The 21,965-nt window shown below is 41.0% G+C and overlaps 3 protein-coding genes across 3 annotated transcripts; all 3 read right to left on the bottom strand.

The window, feature by feature from the left end:
- Positions 1-5,534: 5,534 nt before the first annotated feature.
- Positions 5,535-6,282, bottom strand: LOC133735359 (uncharacterized). The gene has a single exon (XM_062162776.1). The coding sequence runs from the start codon at positions 6,200-6,202 to the stop codon at positions 5,864-5,866; it is 339 nt and encodes a 112-aa protein (XP_062018760.1). The 5' UTR covers positions 6,203-6,282; the 3' UTR covers positions 5,535-5,863.
- A 6,176-nt stretch (positions 6,283-12,458) lies between these two features.
- Positions 12,459-13,157, bottom strand: LOC133737108 (secreted RxLR effector protein 161-like). Its single transcript, XM_062164730.1, has one exon. It carries the CDS (start codon positions 13,155-13,157, stop codon positions 12,459-12,461), a length of 699 nt encoding a protein of 232 aa, XP_062020714.1.
- Positions 13,158-15,633: 2,476 nt separating this feature from the next.
- On the bottom strand, positions 15,634-18,834 carry LOC133735358 (probable beta-D-xylosidase 5). The gene is made up of 5 exons (XM_062162774.1): positions 18,124-18,834; positions 17,720-17,889; positions 17,529-17,626; positions 16,629-17,393; positions 15,634-16,394 (listed from the first exon to the last, which is right to left on the bottom strand). The coding sequence occupies exons 1-5, from the start codon at positions 18,805-18,807 to the stop codon at positions 15,742-15,744; spliced, it is 2,370 nt and encodes a 789-aa protein (XP_062018758.1). The 5' UTR covers positions 18,808-18,834; the 3' UTR covers positions 15,634-15,741.
- Positions 18,835-21,965: the final 3,131 nt, after the last annotated feature.

Raw genomic sequence — 21,965 nt, 5'->3', positions numbered from 1 at the left:
AAAATGCCTAAGCATCTATCAACACGATGCTCAAGTTCCAAACCGAGACATAATCGTGTTCTCCCAAAATCCTTCATCTCAAACTCGGATTTCTAGTGTTCAGCGGTTTCCCTTAACTCTTTAAGGGCTTCTAATGAAGATCATGTCCAACATGAACCGCGATAGAATCCGAAACTTGTTATGGAAACGCGTGGGCATATCCCTTCCCAATCAAGTAGTCACTTTAGTGAGCGTTTCAACCTCTTTGTAACGCGCTCCGTGGTCTAGAGCCACTTGACTTGGGTAAATGAAGTTCACCATGAACCTTCATGTATATTCTGTATCTAGATCCCCATAGAGATACGTAGTGACCACATTTGTAAGCTGCATGTTCAGTTATTCGAAAACTACCAAACTGACAAGGTAGTGGAGTGCAATGACATCCATTACGAGAGAATATGTCTCATCGTAGTCGATTCCAGGGCGTTTTGTGAGAAGCCTTGCGCCATAAGGCGAGATTGCCATCTCTTTTTCTCATCACGCTTTCTAACGAAGACCCATTAGTCAATAGGTTTTATGTCAGGAGGTGTTGGCATCACTAGCTCAGAAAACCTTCCTCTTCGTTAGAGAATCCATCTTAACCTGGATCGCATCTTTCCATTTGGGCCAAATCTCTCTACGTTGACATTCATTCATCAACGGAGCGTGGTTCGATATCATCAGACTCAACAAACTCATGCGCAACGAAATGCGCGACTACATCATCAATTTTGATGGAGTTTCTATCCCACATCTCATGTACACTAGTGTAAGTTTCATAGAGCTCTATATTCTCAGGAATAGGGTTCTAACGTTGAGGCGTCCCCCAACGATAACCATAACCCGGAAGATTCTCATGAGACGGATTATGAGTGTCGATGATCAAAGGATTGGAATGTGCCAAAGTATCCTTCGAACCCACGGGCCTCCCATGCATCCTAGCTGGGGCCATGACCTGTAACACCAGAGTGCCACTCTCTATGGCGTTGGCGCCATGCCTACCTCTGTGTAGGGTGGTGCTACGTCCTCTCGTAGGGACGTCCATCCTTGCAGGCATGTTTGCAGCATATTTGTGTGATCTCGTCACTTTAACAGGGATCGAGATGAGACATAGTGGGGACAGACTACGACAATTCCTGTCGTTCCTGTTGAACATTCGTGTTCGTATCTCCCCCTAACGATGGAAAGACTGTCTCATCAAAGTGACATCCGCAAATCTAGCGGTAAGGAGATCGCCATGCAAGGGCATTAAGTGGAGGACGATTGTTGGAGTCTCAAATCCAACTGAGTTGCTCATTCGTCTGTAAGGACCCATTATAGAGCGCTGTGGCGGCGCAATTGGCACATAAATGGCTCACTCAAATACGCGTAAGTACGGTACTTGTACCCAGTCACTAGCTGTAACGCAGAGGTGCATTGAGTGGCGGTGGGTCGTAGACGAATTAGCATTGCTACATGCGATATTGCATCACCCCAAGCGGATATAAGGCGGTTGGTGCGCATTACCAATGTCCGGACTACCATCGTAGTCATTTCCGCGAGACCATTTGGGTGTGCTCATGGGAATATGATGTCCAACATCAGTCCCAAATGCAATAACTATCGAAAGTCTTCGATGTAAACTCACTAGCATAGTCAAATCCAATTGACTGAATAGGATGATTCGGGGAGTGAGCCCGTTGTCATATGATGTGTGCTAGGAGTGTTTCATAAGCAGCATTACAAGTGGACAATGGCACAACACGTGACCAGCGTGTTTGCATATCAACCAACATCATGAGATATTTAAACGTCCGCAAGTTGGTGGAATCAGTCCACAGAATCCCTACGGATTCTATGTAAGAACATAATGAGTATTTTCATATCCTTTGCATAGGACGGTCTCAGTCCTAATTTTCCTAAGGAACGGGCTTTGTAAAACGAGCGAGAGGCTTTAGAAGCAACCAATGAGAATTTTGGTTGGGCCTGAGCGTCTGAAACGCATATTGAAGCAAAGTTTGTGACTACATCACCCATCATGGTGTCATGACCATGGGAAGTGGCATCCATGGCGTTATAACCATGGGGATTGACATCCATGGCGTCATGGCCATGGGTAGCGCCATATATGGCGTTGTCACAAGGGACTTGGGCGGCCATATGGCGCTCCAAGACAGCTGCAGTGCCAGATGCTGCAATTGTTGCAGTCTTGCTAAGTCCAGGAATCAATTTTTGATTCTTGCTTCATTTCGCTCGAGGGTGTCCATGTGAAGTCTTTAGTAGACGGATCACCATATCATGACCAGGGTGACTTATCCTGTCGAGACGAAGCCAATATGTGTCTAAATCCAAGAGATCTTCTCTCATAACTTTATTGGATTTAATAGCTCGAATAGTGACATAGAGTCCACTAGAGAGACACATAAACTTCTCTAAGATGCGCCTTTGTTTGCAATCATTAGAGGTATTGCAAAGGAACTCATTTCCGTTCTCTATATGCGTTTTCGCATGGAATCCGTTGGCTATCCATAGGTGCGAGTTGCCTTAGGAGCGTAGAGAGTTTCTGTGACATTAATCAAGGTTCCATTTGGCAAAGAGAACTTGGGCTATTCCATGTCCTTGAATTAATACTGATGGCCCAGCCATCGTAGTCACAAAGTAACATGCTCATGAATCAAAATGGAGTCATAATGAAAAGAACTCAAAATTTTATTCATAAGCCAACGGAGTACATCATTGTCTCTTAACCATTAGGAGAATCTAATCCAAATGCTTAGCTAATGCAAAACAATGGTAGTCGTCTAACTTCTTTCGGTAATTCCAACGCAAATGTGACCAGGTGAGTAGGGAGATGTCGGTGGAGCAAAGCTCGCTTAATTACCACTTATCTCAAAACCTTCCTAGACATCACATTTACATTGAGTACGCCTACTTTGAAGAAAGACTAAACCATAGGCATCTACTACAAAAATAATATGGCAATTGCCTACATCTCTTGGAAAATAAAGACTTAAACAGAATTGGCGATCTATTGATCCCAGCCAAATTTGTAGTCTTCAACCCTTTACTCTAGATCATCTTCTTGATCTTCTTGTTCATAGTGAGCTTCTCTTGCTTCACAATATGCTTTGTAGGCGGTGACAATTTCTTCACGAGCTCTACAAATGTGTGCCCAATGATCAGACACTCCACATCGGGAACATACATCTCTTTGCTCAAACTCCATTGATTGAGGCGCTTTGAAAGCGTCATTTAGATGGCTCTTAGTGTTGATGGAGCCACCAACATGGCCAGAGGCGTTGCCTCCCTCTCTCTTTCCACGTTGACCTCTTCGGTTCCTTGTTCGCCTATTTTGGCGATTACCTTCCCAAGTAGAGCGATTATATGGACCAGAACGTTCAGAAGTATCCCTAATATTAGGGTTTCGCTCTTGGCGCCCTCTCTTTAGGGCGCGACTATAATTGGATTCCGGAATATGCTCTGTTCCCACGGATCTCGAATTATAGTTCTTCACAAGGATGTTGTCATACTTTTCAGTGATATTCATAGCTCCAATGAGCTCATGAAACCTTGTGATCCGTCCTGCAGTAACATCAATTCGATAGTTCTTAGCAACCATCAATGCAGAAATGGGGAAGGTAGAGAGAGTCTTCTCAATCAACATCGCATTTGTGATCTCTTTACCACAGAATTCCATTAAGGATTTAATGCGAAGTGCTTCCGAGCTGTAGTCAAGAACTGACTTGAAATCACAGAAGCGGAGGCTATGCCATCTCACTTCTAGGTCAGGAAGCAGGGAGTCACGGACGTTGCCAAATCTTTCTTCGAGTGAGGCCCACAGCTTTTTGGGGTCTTCTTCATTCATGCACTCGTACTGGAGCAAATCATCCATATGACGAGTCATTAGGATGATGGCTTTCGCCTTATTTGCCTCGAAGGCTGCTCTATTTGCTTCCAAAGCTTGAGCTTGCTCAACAGTTAGTACGTCCTGGCTAGGCTTGAGAATCGTATCTAGGATTCCATTGGCCTTGAGATGCTAGCGGACATCACGAACCCACCTGTGATATCCAGAGCCAGTTGTTCCCAATGGAGCAAAGTCCAATTTGTTCAGGTTACTCATCCTGAAAGAGAACAAAAAATTAGGGTTAGTTTCGGAGCGTGTAAGGCTACCACGAAAACATATAAAATTTCTGAGCGGAGTCGCTTCCAAGAAATTAGGGATTTTCTGAGCGTAGTTGCTTCCAAGAGGGGTTTTTGGATTAGATCGAAACGACGATGTATGTGGTCGATCGTTTTCTTCTCAACAAACTCTAAGTTTGGAGGACTCTACAAGCTCCAAGCTTGGAGTGAGCACGAACCCCCACAGTTCGGCTATTGGTCTCCCCTATGAAGAAGAAAGGGGGGTAGAAGAAGGGATGTTGCAAGTCCCCGAGAAAAGAAGAGAAAAATGAGAAAAAGTCAAAAACGGGAACTTTAATCTCAAAGACTTACTTGCTGATTCAGGGCTTGAGAACACGCGCATGTTGGAAAACAGGCTGCGGGGATAGGCTGCTGGTGCTGCAGGGCCGCGGGGGCAGCAGATACAATGCGTGCAGGAGGGAGCAGCAAACGCAGGGGCTTGTAGGAGCTGCTGGGGTAGCGGGTGAGCGTAGGGCTGCGGTGGCAGCAAGCGAGCTTAGGGTTGCTGTGGTCGCGCGGTCGCGGGCGAGTCACGGGAATGCGGAGTCGAGGGGGTCGTTGCAGATATGCTGTGGGGATGCCGCGAGGCCGCTGCGGAGATGTCGCGGGGCAACGAGGATGCTGCGGGGCTGTCGCGGGGCCGTGAGGAAACTACAGAGATGCAGCGGGGCTGCGAGGACGCTGCGGAGATGCCGCGGGGTAGCGAGGAAGCTACGGGGTCGCTGGTGAGTCGCGGTCGCAAGGGCAGGCCAGTGCGCGCGAAGGTGGAAGGCAAGCAGGGCTTGCGGGTGCTACAGGGGCAGCGAGGCTAACCTGGTAGGGTTAGCGTTGAGTTACGACGCGGGGGCAGTAGTAGCGCAGGCAAGGCTAATCCGGTGGAGCTTGATCAATTTCTGGGGTTTTGGTTTCTAAAGCTAGGGTTAGGGCTCGTGCTGATAATGTGTTGTAGAGAAACTGAAATTGAGAGGAATTTGCTGTGTATTCTCATTGATAATAGGGGACTCTTTATATGGAGGATTACAATGCATAGAATCTCAATCATACAAGGAAAGGAATTCTACATTGATTAGGATTCTAGATCCTTCTAATTAAATCATATTACCACTAGGTCAAGTAACCTAGAGTTTGGGCCAAACACATAAAAGAGATTTCCTTAAATAGGAGCCTAATTCTTTTTTTAACAAAATTATCACAATTAAAGTCGGTGGAATACTATAATTACACATAACAAAACATCATTGTAACAAGTATTACTTAAGTAATCCTTCCTTTCTTTTTTGGAGAATAAGTAATCCTTCCTTTCTAGTTATGAAGATCATAAAAGTTCATGGACCCTGAGTGAAAAAGAACAGAATCCCTTCTATCATTTTGTTGGCGCACACATTTATTATGACATAACATACTTAATTAGATCAGTGTAATCCTCCCATCAAATTGTATAAATTTCAAGAATCAGACAGTAGAGACAATCCAGATCATAATCTACAATTGATTTTTATTGTTTAATTACGTTCAAAGGTTCGAATCCACCGACATTACAAAACAAAAACAGATCATATGCTACAATACATCTTCGACAAGAAATGATGAAGCTCATTGATCATGATGAAGCTCCACCTTTGAACCCATTCTTCCTGCCTAAAACCAAAACACAAAAAAAATCAATGAAATTTTGGGATCTCATAATTCACTTGTACTTCCTACTAGCTGCTTGGTAAGGATAGAAATCCTTCTTTGATCCTCCAGGCAAGGAAGCCGCAGCTGCAGAAGCACCACTTTCTTCCTTGTAGCTCCGGGAATAAGCAAAATGAAGCTCCGATCGCTGCTCGGACAAGTCAGCAGTGGCCGGAGCTGGGAACTCAGATCGCGTCCGGCGGTGAGATGACCCCTCTAAGGAGTCATTGCCACCGGTGAGGAGATGGTAGCTCCGGTTGGAGTTGGTCCCGGTCCCGGAAAATGACCTAAACTTGTGCTGAGGCCTTTGCTTCTTGATGGCGTGGAGAAGATAAGGAATCAAACCCTCCATACTCTTTGCCTTGAACTTTGAACTTTGTCTTGTGGAAAATTATTGAGCTTTGGATATCAACGTGTGACACAAAGTCGTTAAGAAGTAAATACTTATATACTAGTACGTAGCTGATCGAGCCGCGCAGCCAAATCCAAAGGGACGTGAGGTGGAAACCAAGTGAGGCAGGTAATGCACGGTGGAATGACGATCAGACCCTTTGAATATGGGGAAGGATTCAGGACTGGGTGTTTGATGGGGACATGGGGGTAATCCTATTGGGTTTTTGGGTCTACATGTTTGACAATTATGTGATTGAGTGTCGTGACACATTACATTTGGTGAGATTGAGATGGCTTTGAAGGTTTTGACTGGTTGATCATGCAAGTGTTAGGCGGCAATGCATGCGCGTCAATGTTCATTAAGATTTCAATGGCACTAGCAAATATAATACAGGCTTCTTTGACCAAGAGAAGGGGGAGTGGTTGTTCTGAGAAATAGTATTCAGTATTGGGTACTAGGGAATATTTTTTTTTTTTTTTTAGAGAAACGAGAGGAGGTCTAGCTCATCGCCCTTTCTCGAAATTTTATTAATACTGAAAGAAAAAAAATACAAGCGGGATGGAGGACGCAGATAAAGTCAACCCCAAACAAAGATACAACAACAAATTCTAGAAAAGTCCATGCAAGTAGCTAAGAGAACAAATGAAACAAGGTCAAAACCAAGAACAAAACAGACGTCCATGATGAACTTGGGAACATAATTAAGAGAATCTATACGTAAGCCTTGATGAGAGGTGACGCCCAAAGGCGGCAACTAAGAATGAGGGCAGAGACAACCACATGCTTTCTCCCTCATGAGAGGCACCATAGTTAGCCAAAGTGTCAGCAGGAGCATTTCCTTCCCTGAATATGTATGAAACATGCAGATGCAAAAGCTTTGCAAGAGCCAAACTGTAATAACCTCGTTAGAGGAATTGTACGAAACTCGTCGGAGGAATAATACGAACCTCGATAGAGGAATAATACCATCTCGTGAAAGAATCAAAGACAAACATTTCACCCTTCCTTTAGTTTTCTCACCCCTCCCTTTAGCTGTAACGGTCCTCCTCTTGTCGGAGAGCCATCATTCTGTTTCTTTTTTTCGTTTCTCTATCGACCTCTCTCTCTCTCTCACTCTCTCTCGTCCGAAAGATACCGAAACAAAGCAAAAATTTCTCCAAGCTCTCTTTTCCTCCACAGGCCATCATTCAACGCCGGACAACCTCCAGTGGCATCATCTCAGCCTTGCGAAGCTACCTGCAGCGGTTTTGGGTCACGGCACAGTCGGAAACGGCGGCGAAGAGACCGGGTACGTCCAGCCCCGATTTCTTTCCAAGTGTGATGACTCGAGCTACAGATCACGAAACCTCCTCAAACTTCGTCCACAGCTTCGCTTCAACCATCTGAAGCTCTCAGAAGCAGCCTCACACGGCGGCGTGGCCCGTAGCAGTGGCTGCAAGTCAAACCCAACCAAGAACGAAACCGGAGCTATCGATCCAAATATCTTGAGCTACAGGACGTCGTTTTGAGTGATTCTTGAACCAGTGAGCTCGCCTTGAAGTTCTGAACAACTCTCCAGAAGGGATCGAAGCGAGTAGTGGAAGTTTTTACGTCGGAACTCAAGCTCACCGGATTCTGGAATTTTTCCGGCTACCGAAACTTTCGATCAAGATATCTCGAGCTGTAGAGCTTCGTTTTGAGTGATTCTTGAACCAGTGCGTTCGTCTTTAAGTTCTGAACAAGTCTCCTGAAGGAATCGAAGCGAAAGGAGGACATTTTTACGTTGATCGGAGCTTCGCCGGTTTCTGCAAATTCTCACCGGTTTCTGGAAAAATTCCGGCCACCTCGACTGTTTTAGGTAATTTCAACCACTTCCGGTCATTTTCAGCTTACATGGTAGTTATGAAAGTTGTTAAGCATGATGAGAGGAAGAAGAGCAGCCCGGCCCCGACCCCATTGGTGGTGGTCGGCGGCGGCTCTGCCACTAACTCCGGCGGCCCTTTCCGGCCACCTCCGGGGATCAAAAATATGGTTTCTGTACATTTTCAGATTCTATATTTCAATACGATCATTTCGATATATTATACGCAATTTTTGGATATCGTATGATTAAGTTATGAATTTTTAAGTTTAGATCGATTTCGATCGTTAGATTTGTGATCTGTGAAGTTAGGACCGTCAGATGGACTTGTAGTTTTGATATGATGATCTTATGACTGTCCCAGTGGCTTTGTGTGGTCATGGGCGAAGATCCGACCGTTGGATCTTCGTATAAATGCAAAACAGTGATTAGGGAGGCGATTCGTGAGAATCCGTCCGTCGGATTTTCGTATAAATTTGTGAAGATGTTAGTAAGGACGATTCAGGAAGATCTGACCGTTGGATCTTCGTGATGATTTTTTGAGGGTGATCCTAAAGGCGATCCGTGAGGATCCGACCGTTGGATCATCATTTAATTTCGATCCGACCGTTGGATTGTCGTTTGATTATGTTTTTTTGAGTTATTGGCTAAGTTAAGGTCATGTTTGATTAGGTGATCGACGGTTTGATTTGGCGGACGATTCGTGAAATTGTATTTTGAGCTGTTAAGAAGACGCAGCGGGAATTTAGAGGTGAGTAAAACTCACGTGGTTCATATTACGAACCGAGCACTTTTAATTACTTTATTTTAGTTGTAATTGTGTGAAAATATTTATGGAATAAATATTTGTTTTAAATCATACGGACTTGATCAACGACGGTCCATAGGTAAGTAAAATGATTTTAATTATACAAAATGAATTTCACGATTTTCTTGTGTGAACTATAGTTGGTATTAGTGGTCATTCCTGAGTGGGTGATTACGTATATATATATTTACGTGATTATATGTGGAATGGTGTGACATTGAAGAGTGTGGAATTTGGGATGATTAAATTACTATGAATTGAAATTTGACTTACCATATTTATATGTGATGATCATGATTGATGAGTTCTTGTTAAAATTCATGATTTACATTGGAGGATGTATAGAGTTGGAGAATGTAGGATTCTGAGGACGAGGTGTCCGAAGTTTGACGGTTATGGATAACCGGAGTGTTTGTGTGCTGAGGACGGGGATGTCCAAAGTGCGACGGTTTATTATTAACCGAAGTTGTGTGCTGAGGACGGGGATGTCCAAAGTGCGACGGTTTATTTTTAACCGAAGTATATTGTGCTGAGGATGGGGATGTCCAAAGTGCGACGGTTTATTATTAACCGAAGTATGTCGTATTACTTGCACCTAGGCCAAGGTGACTGGTAGCGATGTAGTTAGAGCTCTAACGTATTGTTGGGATGGACCAAGGTGGTGATATATGGGGTTGGGTGATTGTAGGACCAGAGTGGTGACATTGTGGTTAGAGGATTTTGGAAATGTATTCTTTGTGGATTTCCGTGAGTTGCTTGATGTTCCTTGCAGATGTTGAGATTTTTGGTTGTTACTTGAGTTAAAAGTATTGTGTTATAATAAATCAACCGTTCATTCTTGTTTACTCATACGAGCTGTCAAAAGCTTACCGGGTTTGGTGTTGTTGCAATCCCGGTACACTATTCAAATTGTGTAGCGGGTAATCCTGCAGGTCCGGAGAATCAGGGCGGTGATCGTGCAGTTTAGAGTATTTATTATAGTTTTACAGCAATTGTAATAGTGAGGCGAGTTAAGCTCATTTGAGCCTTACAATTTGATTTGGTAAGAGTGTGCTGTAATAAATAACTTGAGGATTTGGGTTATTGTAATTTTGAGAGGTGTGAAGTGTGGTTGTTTGTGAGAAAAAAATTCAGGACGTTATTTGTAATTGTTATTATTCATGTTTCGGACTTTGAGTTGATTATTCAAAATTCGGGGCGTGACACAAACAGTTGGACCACTGAATACGGAGCCGCCAAAGGACCAATTGTGGAGAAGCAAAATACCTTAAAACAGTTGTCGAATCCGTTTTGACCCACACGTATTGCCATGCGTTCAGGTTGGACAGCCTGATAGCTTTAATAAACGCTAACACCTCAGCATCAAGAGCACTAGGAACACGCACACGTGAAGCAAAGGCAAGAACAAATGCACCGTCACTGTTCCGTGCAATGCCACCAAAGCCTGCGTGATCTTGATGTCGAAAAGACCCATCGATATTGATCTTTACCCAAGGAAACGGAGGAGGCACCCACGTAACTCGGGTGAACTTTGGAGCAGACGGCCGCAACGGCGACAAATGCAAGAAGCCAAATATAGGAGCCCCAGATTGAGAATTTGACCGTGCAAAAACCAACCGAGTTGACTCCTTTATAGTTAGTATTAGAAAGTGCATGAAGTAGTTAGTAGTGCTAGTTAAACACTCCTCCGTCATGCCGCAGACTGTTCCTCTCCGACCACATACACCACAAAACATTGCAGACAATAATACGCTAAAGTAGCTTTGAAGAAGTAGCAAGATGTGATATAAACTCCAAAGTAAGCATGTCATGCAAAGAGAACAATTGAGGGAATAATGTTGAACATGTGAAAGCACGTACCACTTCCAAACATCCAGCACAATTGCACAGCCCAAAAACAAATGTTGCCAATTATCGTTCCCAGCACCACAGAAGCTACACCGAGAACAAAGTGAAAACCCCATCTTTTGAAGCCTCTCATGTGTAAGAATTCTCCGATCCTATGAAAAATCTTCCAAGAAAAAATGCTCTTTTGGGTACTAGGGAATATGATCTCGTGCTTAAATGGAATTAAAATGGTTCGATATAGTTTTATTTGAAATTTGAGCTACTAATGGTCCATAATTCCGTGGAATTGAATTTGTAGCATCTAATGGCATGGCATGGCAAGTTGCAATACAGGTGGCTCGGAAGGTGATTGAAAAGGAAGAGTTGTCTTAGAGGCAATAATGATTGCTTTGGACGTGCTAATTAAGTTTTTGGCTTAGATGATTGACGATTAGTGGATGATCCTGTCATAATGAAAGAAATGGGATTTCTGATTGAACAAATTTTGAGACGAAACTGACTTCTCATTGACAAAAAAATTACTGAGTGTAAGCATTTCAGAGTTAAAAAGCTTCTAACTGAAAATGATCATTTAGAGTGTGTTAATCACAGTCTAATCACGGAAACATAGAGACACAACCTACAAATCATTTTCAAGTAAGGAGGTCGTGTAGTCTTTATTCTAAATTATCCTTATACATATGCATACATAGAAACACATTATACCATAAGTTTTGATTAACCAAATAACATACTAATCTTGTCCGGATGCCATTGCTTCGGTTGATGTCGTCGTAGAATACAAGATCTTCTAGTCTCTCCAGTCTCCTTATGCTATATCTTAATGGGGCAGAATGTTTAGCGTATTGACTGTGAGCCTAGGGACCCTGTATTTATATGGTCATATGTCTTAAAGTCCTAACCCATCAAGGATACAATAAGACACGACTTTACGACGAAGTAACCTTAATAGCATATCTTTAGGATCATATTAATCCTTTATTTGTTAGGTGTCCAAACAATATATCGTAACCGGATAATCATTATTATATTCTAAACTATTTAATCATTGACTAATTGGTTTCCTTAGTATCGTTACAATACATGATATGTCCAATAAAGATATCTTACATTCTCCCACTTGGACTTTCATGTATTATAACAACAGTACCAATCTTCAACCGGTTAAATAATTCCTTAGTTCGCACGAGAATACATATATGATAATACCCCAACTCATGATCAGTCAAACATGTGACAAGTAAAGAGCTACACCACAGCTTACATAATCTGTTAATGTAAGAGTCCCATAACCACATTACTAGAATAATGTTCACATGATCATAAGATAATGCTTAAATGAAAATTATATGAAACTTTCTTTAATATGATACCTTATTGTTTCATATGGTGGTCCACTTTATGATTTGAGCATCCTCAAATCTCCTGATGCTTCCAAGAAGCATGTATGCCACAACGAGCATACACTCCACTTTGCAATAAACCTTCAAGCAAAGTTAATCCTTCAATAGCTATCAATTAAGACATAAGCTGCAGCAACAATATAAACCAATAAAAAATGGTCTGAATAAGTGCACAAGTAAATTTTAAATATGGGTTCAATACATCCAAATAAATCTCAATGACATGCCATAAAATCCATAAAAGCATAAAAGAATAGTAAGACCAGATCTTTCAATATGGCCTCAGTCCTCTCAGAGCTTCCTTACAAGCTCCCACTATTCAATTAGATTGAAACTAGCAACTAATCCCATATTGAAAGTGTGCCTAATAAAATCTTTATTTGCTAAAGCTTTAGTAAGAGGATCTGCAAGCATGTTTGCAGTCTCTATGTAAGGTACTACTATCTCTTCACTCCTTGTCTTCTGTCTAACAAATAGCTGCTTCAAAGGTATTTGCTTAGAACTAGAAGAACGCTTGTTGTTCTTGGCAAAGAACACAGCTGATGTATTATCACAATAAATGGTGATAGGGCGTTCTATAGAGTCCACTAGATGAGTCTGAGAAATAAAGTTCTTCAGCCATATGCCATGAACTGTAGCTTCATGTAAAGCTGCGAATTCAGCTTGCATAGTAGAAGTGCAAATCGCCTTTTGCTTGATTGATCTCCAAGAAATAGCACCTCCAGCTAACATGAAAATAAAACCTGATGTAGACTTTCCTTCATCTTTGTCACGTCCTAAATCTGAATCCGAATAACCAACGAGTTCCAGATTGTCTACCCTTCTATAAGTGAGCATGTAATCTCTAGTTTTCTTCAAGTATCGCAAAAGTCGCTTACCTGCATTCCAATGAATGATTCCAGGATTGGACTGATTTCTACTGAGCATTCCAATTGCAAAAGCTAAATCCAGACGTGTGCAAACTTGTGCATACATGACACTCCCTATCAACAATGCATAAGGCTTTCCCTCCATCGATTCTTTCTCTAAGTTATTTCAGTGGACATTGACCTTTATTAAATCTGTCTCCTTTCGCCATAGGAACGTCAATGCTTGCGCAACCATCCATGTTGAACCTCTTCAAAACTCTATCAATGTAATTTGACTGAGAGAGTCCCAAAAGCTTCCGTGCTCTATCTCTCTTAATTTCTATGCCCAATACAAAAGAAGCTTCTCCCAAATCCTTCATCTCACCTAAATGGAAAGATGCGATCCAAGTTAAGTTGGATTCTCTAACGAAAAGGAAGGTTTTCGAGCCAGTGATGCCAACACCTCCTAACATAAAACCTATTGACTAATAGGTCTTCGTTAGAAAGCGTGATGAGAAAAAGAGATGGCAATCTCGCCTTATGGCGCAAGGCTTCTCACAAAACGCCCTGGAATCGACTACGATGAGACATATTCTCTCGTAATGGATGTCATTGCACTCCACTACCTTGTCAGTTTGGTAGTTTTCGAATAACTGAACATGCAGCTTACAAATGTGGTCACTACGTATCTCTATGGGGATCTAGATATGGAATGTACATGAAGGTTCATGGTGAACTTCATTTACCCAAGTCAAGTGGCTCTAGACCACGGAGCGCGTTTTTACAATAAGGTTGAAATGCTCACTAAAGTGACTACTTGATTGGGAAGGGATATGCCTGCGCATTTCCATAACAAGTTTCAGATTCTATTGTGGTTCATGTTGGACATGATCTTCATTGGAAGCCCTTAAAAAGTTAAGGGAAACTGTTGAACACTTAAAATCGGAGTTTGAGATAAAGTATTTTGGGAGAACACGATTATGTCTCGGTTTGAAACTTGAGCATTATGTTGATAGATGCTTAGGCATTTTGACAAGGTCAAACCTTCAAGCACCCCCATGATCGACCGTAGTCTTGATCCTGAAAATGATCTTTTTCATCCAAAGGATAATGACGAAGATGTGCTAGAGGCAGATGTACCTTACTTAAGTACAATAGGCGCATTATTGTACTTAGCTCAATGCACAAGACCGGACATCTCATATGTTGTGAACTTGTTAGCTAGATATAGCTTTGCGCCAACGCAATGCCATTGGATTGGTGTAAAAGATATCCTTCGGTACTTGAGATGTACGATTGATATGGGCTTGTTCTATCCCTACAGAGAGATGATGGATTTGGACCCATCACACACCAGGAACGCCGCTAACATTGGCCCGGGTCCTCTATCCCCATCCCAAAACAACATGTGTTTTAGAAGGTTTTGCTGATATTGGGTATCTCTCTGACCCACACGAAGGTCATTCCCAAACTGGTTAAGTGTTCACCATGGGTAAAGACCATGATATCTTGGAGGTCTACAGAATAGGCCATAGTCGTTATATCTTCGAACAATGCAGATATTATTACTCTTCACGAAGTGGTTCGTGAATGTATATGGATTGGATCCATAATTACGCATGTTCGAACAATTGTGGTTTGAAGTCTAGCACAGATGAGCCTACGAGCATTTAGGATAATACTACTTGTTTTGAACAAATAAAGCAAGGTTACATCAAAAGCGACAACACCAAGCATAATCAGCAACAACAGACTCTCCTCAAGATAAAAGTGAACTAGGTTCAATCTGAGGACAGTATGACAGACTTGCTCACTAAGTCATTGCCTAAATTCCTCTTTCGAGAAACATGTTGGTAGCATCGTTTGCGGAAGTTATCCGAACTCCAATGACTGTAGTCATCAGGGGGAGATGCAGACATCAGGGAGTGGTGTCTACATGTATGGTCTTGAAACGTGAAGGGTGTGTTGTGCTCTTTTTCCCCTTCGACCGAGGTTATTTTTGTCCCACAGGGTTTTTGTTACTCGACAAGGTTTTTAATGAGGCAACGACAGGAGCACCACGTTTGGGCGACACAAGAGGGAGTGTTCAAGTAAATTCAGAATATGTGTCTGGCCCAAACTATAGGTTACTTGACCTAGTTGTAATAGGGTTTTGAATTAGAGATATTCTCGGAGATATTCTCGGAGATATTCATAGATATCCGATTAATTGTACGATTATCTTTCCTTGTACAACTCTGATTCTATGTCTTATAATTCTCTATATAAAGAGTCCCCTATTATCAATGAAAGCACGACTCAATTCTCTCCAAATTTCAGTTTTCCTTAAACAATAAAGTTATTCAATATTATCTATTTCCCAAAAAAAAAAAAAATCGGTTATTCACTCCTTATCCCATTAATTTTTAAGACTTCAATCATAAACAAAAAACTATTTTAGACGTGAAGTCATCTTCTCCATTTTCCAGTACTGTATTTTCTCATTCTTTCAACTCTCAAACTTTATCTCCTTCATCAATCTCGTTCAAGAAGCAACATATAAAAATTGAGATATCTGGCCACCATCTCCCCCATCAACAGGAAATAAATTGAGATACTGATATAAAAATCGTATCTTTTGACTACTGAAACCTGCAATAGAGAATATCATTTTTCATTCCGTGGCTGCACCGTATCTAATGAGTTTTAGATACAGTTATCTATATCTTTACAAGCAAAAGATACATAATAAAATATGTATCCTGTAAGGCTTATTCTAGTAGTGACTTCAGTTCATATTTCGGAGCAAGCCTAACACTGAGGTAGTGATTCACTTGTTTCTCACTAGGAGAGCCCACGAGAATGGTGTGCAGCCCGGTGACCAACTTCCTCTTCCCTTCATTATCCACAAGGTTCAGTCCCTTGCACACATCCACCCTCATTCTCAATGACTTTGTCTCTCTATTCTTCACCTCCACTCTTTCAAAACCCACAAGCTGCAACTTTGGTGCCCCAGTCAACCGTGGTGGTGGTTTCCAGAATGCAAGCACCACGTGGGAGCCATCTATTGGCCCTTTGTTCCTCACCCCAACAACTAGATCAAATGCTAAGCTCTGGCAGTTTATGCTTGATATGTCAATTTCTTGGGTAATGCTGGAAATGGGTTCCAATTGAATGTTATAATGTGGGTTGAAAGTAGCAGTGGAGTTTGATTGGATGAGGAGAGTGCAAGGTGCAGAGATTATGAACTTGGAAAAGGTTGAATAGCTGAGCCCGTGACCAAACTCATAGACGGTTTTTCCAGTGTAGAACCTATATGTTCTTCCAGGGTAGTTTCTACTAGTGTTGGCCCGCATGTTCATGTCTGTCATGGGCACTTGGTCTACATACGCCTGTGGGTACCATGTAAAAGGACTCTTCCCAGCTACACATGGTAAAAAGAAAAAACAAATCACGTATTTATAACAACAGTTAAACTAAATAATAATCCTGAACTCAAAAATTTAACATATTGTCAGATTATTATTATTTTAACTACATAACATAACATGTCATATATTAGATTAACAGTTTGACAATATAACATGTCAAATCAACAGTCTGACAACATAACATGTTAGATTGACACTATGATAATAAGTTATATTTAGAATGTTACCCGGATTATAGTCCCCAAATATGACTTGAGCTATAGCATCTCCTCCATCTTGACCTGGATACCCAACCCATAGAATCCCTCCTACTTTGCTCAAATTTTTAGCAAACGAAACATCAATTGGACCAGCTGACATAATGACCAGGATGACTGTTCCATTTGTTGCACCAACAACTTGCTTCACAAGCTTTTCCTGAAAGCCTGGTAAAGTCAAGTTCTCTCTGTCTAGTCCTTCTGCTTCAATGGACTGATCAAGCCCCACTACTAACACCACTGCATTAGCTGTGGCAGCAGCCTGAACCGCTCCCCGGATGAGACTCTCATCAGCGCATTTTACACTGCTACACCCGGGCTCATATTTTGTGGTCGACACATACTTTTGTAACCCTTGTAGAGGGCTAGTGTAGCTACATGGTATTCCAGCATAGTTGCTTATCATGACCGTAGTGGCATTTGCATTAGGTCCAATAATGGCCAAATTCTTGGTTGTAGTGGGGGACAAAGGAAGAGCTCCATTGTTATCTAGCAAAACTATGCCCTGCTTAGCAGCGTCAAGTGCCAAAGCTTTATGTTCGTCACTGCAAACATCCGATACCCCAAGGTTTCCGAATTCCAGCAGTTTCGGATCACCATCAAAGAAGCCAAGCCTCATGAGGACTATGTAGTTGTATATCAAGGACTGATCAACAACTGATTCTTCCACTTTCTTCATGTTGACTGCATTCTCTGTGTACTTCCCTAGATAATCCCCACAATTCATGTTTAGACCTGCATAATCACATTGCAATATGCCATGTAACATAGCATTATGGGTACCAAATATTTCTCACAAAATGGTCAGAAACTGTTTTGGCTGCAATTGCAATATATTACTACTCTGACCATGTTATAATTTTACTCTACCTGATTTCAAGGCCAGGGCTACCGCATCCTCACGTGTTTCAGTATAATGGATTGCATCGTAATAAACTTCCACAGAATCACAGTCAGAAACTATATATCTGCTCATAAATAGACAAGATCATAGTCACTTCATTTTTCGATTTGCCCCACTTTATTATATCTAATTATCAAAAAAGAAAGAGAAAAATTACCCATCTAGACCCCATTGGCCTCTGACTACCCCTTCCAGCAGGTCTGGGTCAGCACAGGTGGGAATCCCATTCACCCTATTATATGAACACATGACACTGCTAACATGGCCCTCCTGCACACAACTTTTGAATGGTGGCTGGAATGTATCCTCCATGTCCTGTTTTGTCACCTGCATTCACCTCGAGTAGTTTGATTAATTATTTCCGACCAGATTTTTTGCATCTTAATTAAGAAAAGTGGATTCTGAATATGAACATCGAAATGCATCTTTACATTCAATAAAAGAATAAAGATGGTTTGATTGGTTTCTGAATATAAAGTATTATTAAGAATTTGATATTCACTGAAGAAAAAAAGATGGTTTATGAAGAAATATAGATAACGATGTTGATCCTATGCTTACCTGAGCATCAAAGTGAAATCTATCAACACCTTTCCAATTATCAATATCATAAGCAGTGTAATGCTTGCAGCAGCTTGAGACCTTGAGCCTATCACCAGTGGCATTGCCCTCACCAACGTCTTGGAGACCCTTGACATAGTTCACTGCATAATTTGACACCACTAAGGGGTCCTCCCCCGGTGTCTCTTGCGTTCGACCCCATCTCGGGTCACGGACCACATTGACATTAGGACTCCAAAATGTCAACCCGGCTAGACCCAAATTGTACATAGCTCGAGCCTCGGTTGACACAACTTGCCCCATCCTCAACCACAGTGATTCATTAAAACTCGCTGCGGATAGAATCACTGCTGGGAAACTAGTGGCACCAGGCACCGTGGCATTAAAGCGAGTGCCTGGGCCAACGTTCGAAACACCATGGAGTGCCTTGGACCACCACTCATATTTAGGCACGCCTAGCCGAGAAATGCCTGTGGAGGCATCCACTAGTTGTTGGACCTTTTCTTGAAGAGTGAGGCGCGAGACCAAGTCCTTGGCTCGGTCCTCGTAAGGCAGAGAAGTGTTGCAGAAGGGAAATTGGCTAGTCGTGGAAGCTTTAGTGTCACATGCAAATTGTTGAGCTACAATGGGGACTATTATGAGAAGTACTGAAAGTGAAAGATGCAAGAGAACTTGGTTCTTCATGGCTTCTATAATTTCTGGTTGGAGAGTTTAAGCACAAGCATTTGTATTTATACTTGAATCTAAAAGCCTAAAGTTGCTTTGAGCTTTTTATCTGTTTTGCTATAACTGGGTGCATGGTTGCTTGTGAATTGAGAAAGCAGCTGTTACACCATTTCCCTGTTTTCGGCGGTACAAAATGATTTATAGGATGCTTAAACAAAACAAAAGCTTCTTTGGCTCTCTCAGTCGCTCTCTACTCGATCGTATCCATGGAGTTAAAGTACGCAGTTCTCACAAATTCATATCTTGACCATGTGAATTATTGGTCCAGTCTACTTGGGGACAACAATTTTGGTCTATAATAGATTATATCTATACTATTATTAAGAGAAGAGACTTTGTTAGCTAAAATCTAAAATTTTGACAGAATTGACCCTAGAATATTAATAAACTTTGAGAATTAATTAAATTACATGGATAATTAAGACATTTACAAAATATATTTTTAAAAAAAAAAATTAGAAAAAAAAATATCCACAGCCCACTTTTTTCTCTTTCACTCTTTTCTCTGCAATAACCAACTTTTTTCTTTTTTATTTTCTGAAAAAAAAAAGAATTAATAACTTGCACATGCAGAGCATGTGTGGAAAAATGCTAGTTCAAAATTAAGAAAATTAAATTAAATTTCACCCTCAAAGTTTTCAAGATGTCTCATGCTTCCGGTGACCTTCCCCTTGTGGCCTTATGTCGTAGGCCTTTGAACCAGATTTGTCTCTTCGAGAAACCATTGCCTCTCAAATCAGGGGCGGAACTAATATTGAATTTTTTTTTTTTTTAGTCTTAAAAATAAGTCCGAGGTTATATTCACTATAGAAGGTAGTAAAGACCAAACAATTAAAAGAAACTAATGTGTTCTTATGGTCATTATATTTGAAACAAACAAATAAGATGTCTTCTCGACGTTAATTATAGTTTGGTGAAGGGAAAAAAAAAAGGAAAAAAAAAAGAAAGAATTGAGGAAATCTGATAAACTGCCCCTTAATTATTTGCCAAGCGACTTCGCATTTTTCCCTATGAAACCATCTTTGCATTATGCTACGTATCAATAGGGTCATACATATGACATTTCCCCTGGTAATGATATGAAATTGTTTATCATTCTGGTTTTCACCTAACAATCTGTAACAATCTGATAATTGTAAGAGAAAGATAGAGGTGATGGGGATTCATGGAATAGAAAGAGTGCCTTGGAAGAAAAGCTAACAGTAAAGCCGTAAAGGAACATTGGGAAAGAGCAGGAAGGCACAGCAATAGGCCACTTAAAACCATCAAGGTGTACTTTAATTAATTAATTAAGAGCTACCAATTCTAATGATTCATGCGTCTAACATACCTATCCTCAATATTAACAAAAAGGGAATGCTAGGCTCACACTCATACGGAGTGTGGATCAGCCACACGCAGCCACGTGTAGACTTCAGGTAATTTGTTGCCTCGTTGAAACACTGAATATTAAATACACAAATGCAAAACTGTTATTTTTTCCGCTTATACCCCTTCAAACTCTCTCTCGGTTCAGAAATCACAAAGCTGGGCTTGACCCGAATTGGACAGGTCTGGCCCTGCCTTCGTCCTCTTCCTCATCTAAACTCCCGCAGATTCGTCTGCGTCTCACCTTACGACCCTGTTTGCCTCACCGGCTTCGATGGCCTCGAATCCCTCGGCGTGCCATGGTGTAAGTATATGCGGGTCGGATCTTATTTACGTAAAGTTGTACGTGTTTTTTAGTGATAGATTTGAGTATTGGCTGTTGAATAGCTTGATTTTAATTTGATAGCCCAGTAATTGGGGATGAACTTAAATCTGTAACTATTTGGGTTGCTAAGAATGGTTTGGTTTAGTTGACTTAATGCACGATCAAATTTCGTTGCTGAGGATTTGCTTATAACCAAAGTGGCACTGGCTATATAGTTGATGCTAAAAAAATCTGTGATTCAAACTGTACGTAATGCTTTAGTCCAGACGTACTGTAATTCTTACTGAAAGGAGATATGTAGAAATCCATATAGGCTTCTTGGGAAAAATCCAAAATTCAGTTCAAGGCATCATCAAAGTACGAACCGAAATGGAGTATAGATGCCAAAACCCAAAAAGGTGATGAATAAGGGAGGCGTTGGACATTGCAGGTAATGACATGGGAAGACAACCCAAATGAAGAAGGTACGTTGTGTCAGAACTCAGAAGAGAATGGGGAGAGAAAATTTGAAGGGGTATAAGCGGAAAATAACAATTTCGCATTTGTGTATTTAATATTCAGTGCTTCAATACGTAAAACGAGGCAACAAATTACCTGAAACTTACACGTGGCTGCGTGTGGCTAATCCACACTCAGTATGAGTGTCAGGCTAGCATTCCCCTTTATGTTACTCTCATTCAATTCATATGTAATACATCATAATTCAATCGCTTTATTATATGAAAAATCTACTTGCTGTGTATGGTACTAGAATGTTTATTATATATTTATTTTACATCTAATTGAACGAAATTACAATTTAGTATAATCAAATTTATAGTTACGACATTAGTTTTTTTGATACTATTTACATAATTGAACCAAGTCACAACTTTAACAATAAAGTTATTTACAAACTTTTAATTAATAAAATTATAGGTGGAGTAATTACCTCTGAAGATTACACAACAAATTACTCATTTTATCATAATAACAATAAATTTGTTATCATATAAATAAAAGTGTGTATGTGACATACATGTATATGTACCGAAAAATTTCCTTGATTAATTAAGGTCGAACAAATTTAATGATGCCTCTAAAATCTTTACATTTAAAAAACAAAGCTCTTGGTTTCTAATGTAGCATAGTTGTCTCTGAGTTTTAGTTACTCACCTCTCTTACGTACGCTGCCATGACCACAGTGATGAACGATTGAAGGGTGGCAATTTTTAACATGATTTCCGAGTCAATCGAACACGAAGCTTTACTGAAAGCTTTATGTATTTCTTGGAGAAAAGAAAGAAAATGCAGAAGAAGAAACTGATATTTCGATTTAGAAAATGACTGAATGAATACAATTGTGGTCCTAACATATACTATTTATACAAGTAGATAGATGCACAGATTAGCACCACGTGTCAACAATCTGTGCACCACCCTA

This window comes from Rosa rugosa, chromosome 3 (assembly GCF_958449725.1).
Source record: "Rosa rugosa chromosome 3, drRosRugo1.1, whole genome shotgun sequence".
Lineage (NCBI taxonomy): Eukaryota > Viridiplantae > Streptophyta > Magnoliopsida > Rosales > Rosaceae > Rosa > Rosa rugosa.
Note: the sequence above shows the minus strand (reverse complement) of the source record. Positions and strands in the feature narration are given on the sequence as shown.